Source organism: Vespula pensylvanica, chromosome 1, assembly GCF_014466175.1.
Source record: "Vespula pensylvanica isolate Volc-1 chromosome 1, ASM1446617v1, whole genome shotgun sequence".
Classification (NCBI taxonomy): domain Eukaryota; kingdom Metazoa; phylum Arthropoda; class Insecta; order Hymenoptera; family Vespidae; genus Vespula; species Vespula pensylvanica.
In genome coordinates, this window is record NC_057685.1 from 3,657,839 (window position 1) to 3,668,419 (window position 10,581).

General features: G+C 32.2%; 1 protein-coding gene across 1 annotated transcript in view; it reads left to right on the forward strand.

Annotated features, from left to right (window-relative positions):
- LOC122630075 (protein gooseberry-like) overlaps positions 1-6,521 on the forward strand; it is an 11,906-nt gene extending 5,385 nt beyond the window's left edge. The window contains exons 4-5 of the mRNA XM_043814143.1: positions 3,929-4,345; positions 5,950-6,521. Of these exons, the coding sequence (XP_043670078.1) occupies positions 3,929-4,345; positions 5,950-6,521 (989 nt within the window). The remainder of the gene's footprint in view (positions 1-3,928; positions 4,346-5,949) is intronic.
- Positions 6,522-10,581: the final 4,060 nt, after the last annotated feature.

Consider the following 10,581-nt stretch of genomic DNA (forward strand, 5'->3'; position numbering starts at 1 on the left):
CTCTCTCTCTCTCTCTCTCTCTCTCTCTCTCTCTCTCTCTCTTTCTCTTTCTGAGTCGTAAACAAGATTGATGATCCGTGGGAATCGGCAAAACCATTCTCCGAGTAGTGCCCTTCAAGGGAATTCGATTATAATGATACCGAGGCTATGCGAATGTTGTTGATAGTAGTAGGATAAGTAGGGTGGTACACACCTATATTCCATTAGGGTAGTTGGTCTCATCGACGATTACTTGTTTTATAACAAAAATTCAAAAGGAGAACGTGAGCGTACGAGTCTCGAACGAGATTTAAATTTCCCGGGCACATTGCTGAAGCTTCGTGATCATCTGATCGACCTACCAAGACGAAGAAGAAATAGAAGAAAACGAAGAAGAAGAGTAAGACGAAGAAAAAGAAGAAGAAGACGAAGACGAAGAAGAAGACGAAGAAGAAGAATAAAAGGAAATGGTGTCTTGTGGAAGGCAGTAGCACGCTGGATCTGAAAACGGTGAATGAATAAATTAAATGCTCGCGCATTAATCAGCCGCGCGTTTCTCGATCTCAGAAATTACCGGTTCTCTCGTTCGGAACGTCGAAGGATCAGCGATGCCGTCGGTCGGTAGCCATGCGTTCGGCCTGGGGCTCTGTAATTTTCTTGCCGCCCTGTACATGCCCACGTGTTTTCTTGTGGACGCGTAAATGTACGCGCGCCAGTAATCGTTCTATATATCTTTCTCTCTAACTCTTTCTTTCTCTATCTCTCTCTCTCTCTCTCTCTCTCTCTCTTTCTATGTATGTATGTATATATATATATATATATATATATATATATATTTTTTTTTTTCTTTCTTACTTCATGGACACAACAGTCTGCAAGAAATTCGACCATCTGTCCTCCGTAAGAGAAAGAAAAAGAGGAACAAACTTCAAACTTCATTTTTCATATGTCCTTCTTCGTTTTTCACTTCTTTCTTTCTCTCTCTCTCTCTCTCTCTCTCTCTCTCTCTCTCTCTCTCTTTCTTTCTTTGTTTCTCTATAATCTTTATTAAACAAAAAAAAAAAAAAAAGAAAGAAGTACAAGCGAACAAATAAACAGGAAGACAGTTAATAGTTCAATACCACGTGAAGCGAAGAACAGTCGTGAGGTGAAGGGAGCGAGTGGAAAAAATTATCGTAACGATGCGTCATTACGAAGAAACATTTGAGATAGTTTAATAAACAATTCGATTATGTTAATTAGAAAAAAAATAGATGGAAAAAATAAGTAAGTTACGGAAACGGTTTATTCTTCGGGGATATAGAGGAAGAGAGAGAAGGAGGGTGGGTGGGTGAGGGTTCGAGCAAGGTGGCACAAGGAGTCGGCGCCTTGGGGGGTTGTGCCGTGTGCACCCTTCTGACAAGACAAATGAAATGTGTACGACGACCAAAGGCCGTCGTGGGATCGTTCGAAGGCTGTTGGCCGGCAAAGATGAAAGGAAGGAACAACGAGAAATGAGTGAGAAAGAGAAAGAGAGAGATGAGAGAGAGAGAGAGAGAGAGAGAGAGAATATATATATATATGCGTGTGTGAGAAAGAGAGAGAGGCCAAAGCCGGGTAAGTCGATCGTTTTGATGGTCGGCTTTCGTCTTTAAAAAAAAAAAAGAGAAAAAAAAGGAAAAAGAAAAAAAAACGTAAAAAAAAAAAAAAGAAAATATTTACCGTGCGTAAAAAGATGAAGCGTGCGAATGAGAAAGAAGAAAAAGTAATAATCGATATTAATGACTATTTGCTTGAATTATTCGAAAGTTCGGACTTATCAATCAGATCTTTTTTTTTCTTATTGATAATCCTCAATTCCAAATTGTTTTCTTTCTCTTCTTTTTTCTTCTTTTACTCACCGTCGTGCTAATATACTTCTGGAAATTTGTATAAAAAAATTAAAGATAGAGAAAAATGATTGAAACGAATGAACGCCGTATGTATCTGTTAGAAAAAAAGAAAAAAGAAAAATGAAGTGAATGACAAAAAAAAAGAAAAGGCGGAACACCCGATAATCGATTTATTATACTGAAATTATCAAATCCATCGAAATACGTGAGGTTTCAAAATTTCATTAAAATAATTATAGCGAAACAAAGAAAAAAGGGGGTTTAAAAACGCTTATACAAATACGATCGGATTAGGTCGGACAGTTTTACTATTGAAATACTGTGGAAAAGAGAAAAAAGAAAAAAGAAAAGAATCGAATACGAACATGTACATTAGGATAGATTCTAATCGATCTAAAAGCATGGTCATGCCTCACCTAACATTTCTCGGATACTTATCGCATCAATAAAATGTATGCAAATTTAACATCTATAGATTCATGTCTTTTTATTGTAATTAGCTAGTGTTGTAAAAGACACGCGTGCCGATCCAAGGAGAACTATAGCAATTAAAATTATCAGCGCGTGAATCATTTATTTATCGTTTGGCCTTGAAGATCGAGGAATATATATTACTATAGTGGTTTACAAATTGCAAAGGAGAATGCTCTCAGAGAGAGATTTGTAATATCTTCTTTCTCTCTCTCTCTCTCTCTCTCTTCTCTTTTTCATTCATGTATTCTTTTCTCTCTCTCTCTCAATCTCTCTCTCTTTCTCTCTTACTCATTAACTTTTATATAGTAACTTCTTCCTTCTTTCTTCCTTCTTTTAACATATGCACGTCCCACGTTGCAGTTCGGTGAAGAAATCTGGGGAAAAAATTGCATACCACCGAAGACTAAACGCTGGACGTGAAGCTTGTAATTTCAAGTTGTTCTTTCGAGCATGCTATATTAACCTACGCGTTTCAACCTATATTAAGTGGTATGAGCTCGATCGAAGCGTCCTTTCGTCACATCCCGTTTGCTTTATCTTGAGTCTACTTTTTCTCGTCTCGAATGAAAATAGAAACAAATCATTTCGCGATGGAGCGAATATATTTTTCCCTTTCTTTTCTTCATTTTTCAAAAAAATTATACGTCGAAAAGAATTATGTATTGATCTATATATATATATATATATATATATATATATATATATATATATATATTTTAGATCGCATACTCGCGAATTACATATCGCTAGTTTATTAAATGTAAAAAAGAAAATTAAAAAAAGGATTCTCTCTCTCTCTCTCTCTTTCTATCTATCCATCTCTCTCTTTCTCTATCTTTCTCTCTTTTTTTTCTCTCTTCCTCTCGTTCTCTATCTTCATCTCTTTCATCTGAGAATAGAGTCCGTGTCGAATTCGCGTTAAACACGCTGCGTCTCGGCGTCGGGACGTCGAGCGTCGCACGATTAGTTACGATGCGACAGATAAAGAGAGATAAAGGGAGAAACAAAAAATAAACTTATTTCTTTTTCTTTTTTCTTCTTTTCGGTGACAGACAAAAAATATTGTAGGATATTTAATATTATATATATATTTTTTTTTTATATACACATATTATATATATATATGTACGTGTGTGTGTTATTTATATCATAATTAATTAAAGTATATAATAATATAATTAAAATTAATATATTAAAGATATATATGTTATACTATAGGAAAAAAATTATTATCCTTAAGCATCAATACGTTGATTACCGGATACAATATTATATAAATCTATACATACAATTATCTAATATCTTTATTATAAATATAATGTATATATTATTAATATAACATACACACATATATATACGAAATTATAGATATAATCATTAAAATTATATTAACAGTAACCTTAATATTGTAATAGCAACGATGTAATCTTACTTAATGCATTAAATAATCCGGAAAGAAATTAAATGCTTTTCATTTGACGCATCGAACATGATTTAATATAAAGATCATATCAAATTTATCGGATTAACAAAATGTGTTCAATTTTTCTCACTTTTTCTTTTTCTTTCTTTTTTTTTTTTTTCCTTTTCTTTTCAATTTCCAGTCAAAGCCAGTTCGGGTTCTGATTGTGAGAGCGAGCCAGGTATTCCATTGAAAAGAAAACAAAGACGAAGTCGAACAACTTTTACCGCTCATCAGTTGGACGAATTAGAAAGAGCATTTGAGAGAACGCAATATCCTGACATCTATACGAGAGAGGAGTTAGCACAAAGAACGAAGTTGACGGAAGCAAGGATCCAAGTTTGGTTTAGCAATAGACGAGCCAGATTGAGAAAGCAACTGTCCTCTAGTACGTCTGGCGGATACGTAGGAACCGTCGCTTATCCTACTGCATCTTATGTTCTTCATCCACCTGCGGCACCACATCCGCATGGTGGCGCCGCTGCTGTACCACCAAGTCATCCTCATCCACATCCCCATGGACAGACTCTTCCGGATGCAGCATTTTCCTCCAGTCAAGGTAAATATCAAATTCTTTGGTTCTATCTTCTTTGCTTCTCTTTTTTTCTTTCTCTTATTTATTTATTTATTTATTTATTTATTTATTTATTTATAATTTTTTTTCTAATCATAATTTTTCCTTCCTCGATATATGTGATAGTATATATTATACATAGTTATATCTTAGTTGGGACAATACAGCTGGTATTATAGTTTTCATATAAAAAAATATCCAAACAGTATGTTTGATATTAAATTTCTTATTTCTCTTAAATTGTCAAAAGTCGAAGTCTTTTCCTCTCGTTGGGTTCGTGCGAACGATTAAATTGTTTACTCCATTAATTTATAAGTTAAATTATAGACGGTTCCTTTTTGTCATATTGAAAATTTATAGGTGTTTCCATATTGAATTGTTCTTTTTATTTCTCTTAAGTCGCAATTTTTCTTTGTTGAATTCGTGCGATGGCAAAAGAAACATTGTATGACGTTCTGTTTCTTTTCGCTTTATAATAACATTCAAATTATAGCTGTTATGAAAGAATATAATATTAATTTTTTGATTGTGCCTTCTCTCTTCTGAATATTTCCTTGTTCATAAATTCATTCGATAATTCATATTAGAGTTAGTCAATAAAGTGCCACACAAGTTTATCTCACAAATGAATATCTTTTTCTACCGATTTTCTCGTCAGATACTAATACCAAAATTAAACTGAAACAAAGATGAGGATCGTTAATCGTGCTGATTCTCGATTTAAAAAATCGACGAAAGAAATGAGTAAAAAGGAAGAATCTCTTTCGAACTCTTTGGATTTGCATCGTCGTTCGACCTTGAAAAATATTACGAAGGAATTTCCATGAATTACGTGGAACATCTCTTTGGAATTTCAAAGTTAACATGTAAGTTTAACGTAGCGCTACTAATCGTGCATTCCACATGTACAGCAGAGAGAGAGAGAGAGAGAGAGAGAGAGAGAGAGAGAGAGAGAGAGAGAGAGAGAAAGAGAGAGAGAAAGAAGGAGAGGAAAAAAAAATGACTCGTGAAAGTAGTCGAAGGACGGCAGGTGGTCCTCACCCAGATAGACTTTTTGCGGCATCGTACGAGTTGCTAGCACGATTACCGGAAGTCGTTTGACGAGAGCGGCCACTACAGCGGGACATCGAAAGAATCCACAGCACGCGAGTCACTCCGTCAGAGCCTCGAGTTTGTGCCTCGCGTAAAAGGAGTCTCTCGACGAGAATCTTGGGAGAGGTAAAAAAAAAAGAAAAGAAAAGAAACAAGCAAAGAAAAATGGCGTGGAGGGGAGAGAAAAAAAGAGAAATAGAAAAAGGAAAAAAAAACACACAAACTAGAGGAAGCTATGTCTCCTCTCTCTATTTTCTACGACAGTTCGCTGTGTCAGAAAGATCTAATATTGCCCGGTCATGTCACGTTGTTGGCAATATCCACGGTATAAAGATTTCGATTGAAATATTTAACCGGACGTCTTCATTCTTTTAAATCAATCATATGAAGTTAAATATATTGTCTATACACACACACACACATACATATGTACATATACAATGTATATGTGTAATAAAATCACTTTCTAATTCTGTATAAAAATCGATGAATTACAGTTCCAGAGATCTATTCGTCTCATCACGGGAATGGGATGTCTCATCAGTTGACGGGGGATTCAACGAGATTACCATCTTCAACACCAGGTTACAGTCTTCCAACGTCGGTGACGTATCCAAGTACGTTGCTTCCACCTACGTCGTCTACTACGACTGTGCATATGAGTCATCAAGTATCCCCGGTAGTACCAGCTACATCAGCATATCAACAACCGGCAACCGGTCATCAGTTACCACCTACGCCGAATTCATTGGTCTCCATGATGGGTCCTAATTCTGGAAATTCAGGGAATTCTACGTCCGATCAAATATCTTCCTCGGATTTACCATTGACATCGGCGTCTCCAGTTCAACAACAACAAACCAATCAAGAGAATGCTTCTCCATCATCTTGGAACTTACCAATATCGACTTCATCGAGAGTTGGACTCTCCAGTCCACCAAGTACGCTTCAACAACCGCATGCTCATGGCGCACATCCTCATCAAGCTTTTGCCAGTCATTACACGGCTCAGACTTTCCAACAACCACCTAGGCCAGCTCCTCATCAACCTTTTTACAGTTGGTATTAAAACCGGAAGTTAAGACCGGTAAGAGAATTTTCTATCTTATCTTCTACATTTTCTATCTTCTTTTACCTCTCAGTTTCTCACTACCTCTCTTTCCCTCTCTCTCTCTCTCTCTCTCTCTCTCTCTTTCTCTCTCTCTTTTTCCTTATTGTCCATGATTAAGCGTAGGCGTTTGCCAATCGATGATGGAGAAGTATATAAGAGTAATTCTTTTCGATTAAACAAACAAAATTATTATTATTATTATTATTATTTTATATTATTTTCTAGGAAAACCTGTAGTAAGGCAATTTGCTTTTTCTTTCTATCTTTTTTTTTTTTTTTTTTTTTTTTAAAGAAAGAAGGAGAAAGAAAAGAAAATTTAATGCAGTCGTATAAATTAGTGATTTCCATGTATTGACAAATTTAACATGGTACACATAATACACACACGCATACACACATATACATATATATATATAGTTCGTGAATTGTTTAGTATTTTCGTAGTTTTTCTTTTTTTTTTTTACCTTATTTTCTTTTTTTAATTTTCCCTATGCAAGTTTCTAAAGAAAAAAATGTATGTATGTATATGCATCATAAAGTCGATCAATTTTAATCATAAATTTAAATATATGTGTGTGTGTGCGTGTGTGTGTGTGTATTTTGATTTATATTTCTTAATACCTAAATAATTTTATGAGAGGAATAAGAAAGTTGATAATATGTATCTTTCTTGTGACTATTTATGATAGGACGTATCTAATGATTTTAATTTTCTTTCTTTGCAACGATATTGTATGGATAAATAATTATTTGCAGCGATATGTATGAACGCATATATCAAATTTTGTACCAGCGATAACTTTATAGTACGCAGATAACAGACAACCTTTACAAGAATATATTTTTGGGTATTTCATATATGTGTATACACACATATTTTTATTTTCTTTTTTTTTCGTTTTTAATAAAATTGTTTTTCTATTGGAGGAATTTTTGACGACATATTTTTGTTTATATTTTTTATACGATGAAAAAAAAAAAGAAAAGAAAGAAGATATTGTATCTCCCTTCATACGTATCCAGAAATTTTCAACTCTACGATTACATTAAAACGAATGTTTAAACAAAAAATAAATAAATAAAAAAAGAAGCGAAGAAAAAACTTATTTACATGTAAACACACACATGCGATACGACCTTATTATTTTACCGCACTTATAATTACTAAATAATACATATTATTTATATATATATATATATATGTATATGTATGTATATATATGTATATATAAATAGAAAAATATATATACCGCATACATAATTATATAATTTTAAGCAACTTACCTGTTTAACTTTAGAATTTTTCTTGTATATAAAAATTGTCAAAACGACATTTTATTCACGAAACACTATCTCGTTGAGTCGATTGATCGACGTAGATAAATAAATAAAGAAATAAAGAAATAAAGAAACAAATAAAGAGAAAAAAATTAAAAAAAAAAAAAATAGAGGAAGTTTTGTTATTTTAAAAAATTAATTACGTAGCTTTAATCATATTCTTGCTGGAATACAAATGTAAGCAACTACGTAAGAAAAGATGTATATAGTATGTCCTTCTTGAGAAAAAAGTATATCCCTCGATATCGTTTCAAATCGTATTATGACCTAACCTATTTATAGGTTATATTTTGTATGCATCTTTCTCTCTCTCTCTCTCTCTCTCTCTCTCTCTCTCTCTCTCTCTCTCTTTCTCTCTCTCTCTCTCTCTCTCTCTCTCTCATTCCTATTTTAATCAAAATTCTTAAAAGTTATCTCGTTGTTTCTTTCTAAATATTAGATTTTGTTTTCTCTTGTTATTCTCTTCATATTATTTTTTGTTTTTTATCATTATCATTATCATTATCATTATTATTATTATTATTATTATTATTATTATTATTATTATTATTATTATTATTATTCTCACTCACGAAGCACTAATAGGAGGGGTGGGAGCATAGGGGCAGCGCATACGATGAACAAATTAAAAAAAAGGTAAAGTAAATAATTACATAAATAAATAAATAAATAAATAAATAAATAAATAAAATTAATTAATCGGGAAAGGGTAAAAATTTATGAACCACATGAACACGCGTATGAGCATAGTGAAAATATGTATAATAAACATATTTTATGTAATATATGAAAACTTGGAAATACACAACACGGCTTTGTCGTGAAAGCACACCACCACCTATATCTCCCTTCTTTTTCGCTTTCACACAATTCGCTTTTACTAATTTATTTGTTTCTCCATAATCTTCCATCTTACGCGATACGAACTAATGATGCATTTATCTTAATTAATCGTACGATTCATTTAATCGTATCACATATACAGGGTGAAACTTCTAACGTGTACATTATGAATAACATTGAATTTTTATTATGATGATATATATATATATATTTATATATATTAATAATCATGACGATTGATAATATCTTGTTGAAATCTTTCATTAAATTCTTAATGAAAAATTGAACGAATAATTTTTTTCATTTATTAATTGAATTTAAGATCGATAAAGATCCATACATTTTCACTCAGAATTAAGAAACAAAAAATATTAACATTGTATTAAAATATTAACATTGTATTAAAAGATAAATAAATAAATAAAAAAAGAATCGATGAGTTATGTTAACGTAATATTAACACGAACAAAATTTTTTATATGGTACATCATAATTTCAAAGTTATACAAATTTATACGAATATGTAAGATATCTCACCCTGTATATATAGTACACATATATGTATATCTATGCGTGTGTGTATGTATACGTATATACAGGACAATTTGCGTTGAAATTGCGTAATAAGAGAAAAATGCGAGAAATTCGTCTAAATTCGCGATTAGGATTTCTATGTATGTATGTATGTGCTTCTTCTTATTCTTCTTCTTCTTTTTCTTCTTCGTTTAACTTTCGTTTCGCTTTTGTATTTAAATTGCTGGAAAGATGTTTTTAATAATTCGATACGACGAAAATATTACATCAATCTTTCCGAGAGGACCATTCTCGAACACACGAACTGTTACATATTTTTTTTTTCTTATCTTTTCTTTTTTAATTTGTTTATTTAACTATCGTAATCGTAACTTTTGTGTTTTTAATAACAACGCGATAAAACCGGTCGACTTACGTCATGTCGAGAATATCTTATACATAATAATAACAAACAAGTATTTCTTTCCCCCTTACGACGTTGAAAAAAGCTTCAAATCTAGGATATTAAGAAAGAGAGAAAAAGAGAGGGAGAGAGAGAAAGAGAGAGAGAGAGAAAGAGAGAGAAAGAGTTAGAGAGAGAGAGAGAGAAAGAGCACTCGAGGACGTTTCTTTTAACGAATAAAAAAACGAAGCACGTCGTAATTTTTTAATAAAACGAAATTTAAATCCCTTCCTTTTTTTCATTATCCCCTTTTTTCATCGTCCTTTCACTCATTTTTTAAAGAAAAGAAAAAAAATTAATAAACAGAGATAAAATTAAAAAGAGAAAAAAGAATAAAGAACGAATCTCGCGAACTTTTTCTTGCCGTAATCTACTATTCGTGAGAAAAAAAAAGGAAGACGAATAAAATAAAAAAGAAAGAACGACGACGAACGAATGGCGAATTATTTATCACATGTGATTTTGAACGAAGAGAAGTTTGTTGGTAAAGAGGAGGATCATGGTATTTTTTTTCTATTTTTTTCTTTTTCTTTTTTTTTTTTCTTGATAACTTATCTTTCCATTTTCTTCGTGCCTGCATAATCCGAACATCGACAGAAAGTAAATAATAAAAATGGGATCTATTGATTAAACTATCGACAATAATTCATTAATCTAATGTCGTGATTGAAAAACTTTTATCGTTCACGATGACTAGTTTTTTTTTTCTTTTCTTCTGTTTTTTTCTTTATACGTGTTTTACATAATATATTCATTGGACCATAAGTGTCGTTTTAAAATTACAAATGGCTAACGCGATAATATAAACTTAGCGAAATCGCATTTGTACCGATAATATTATATATATATATATATATATAT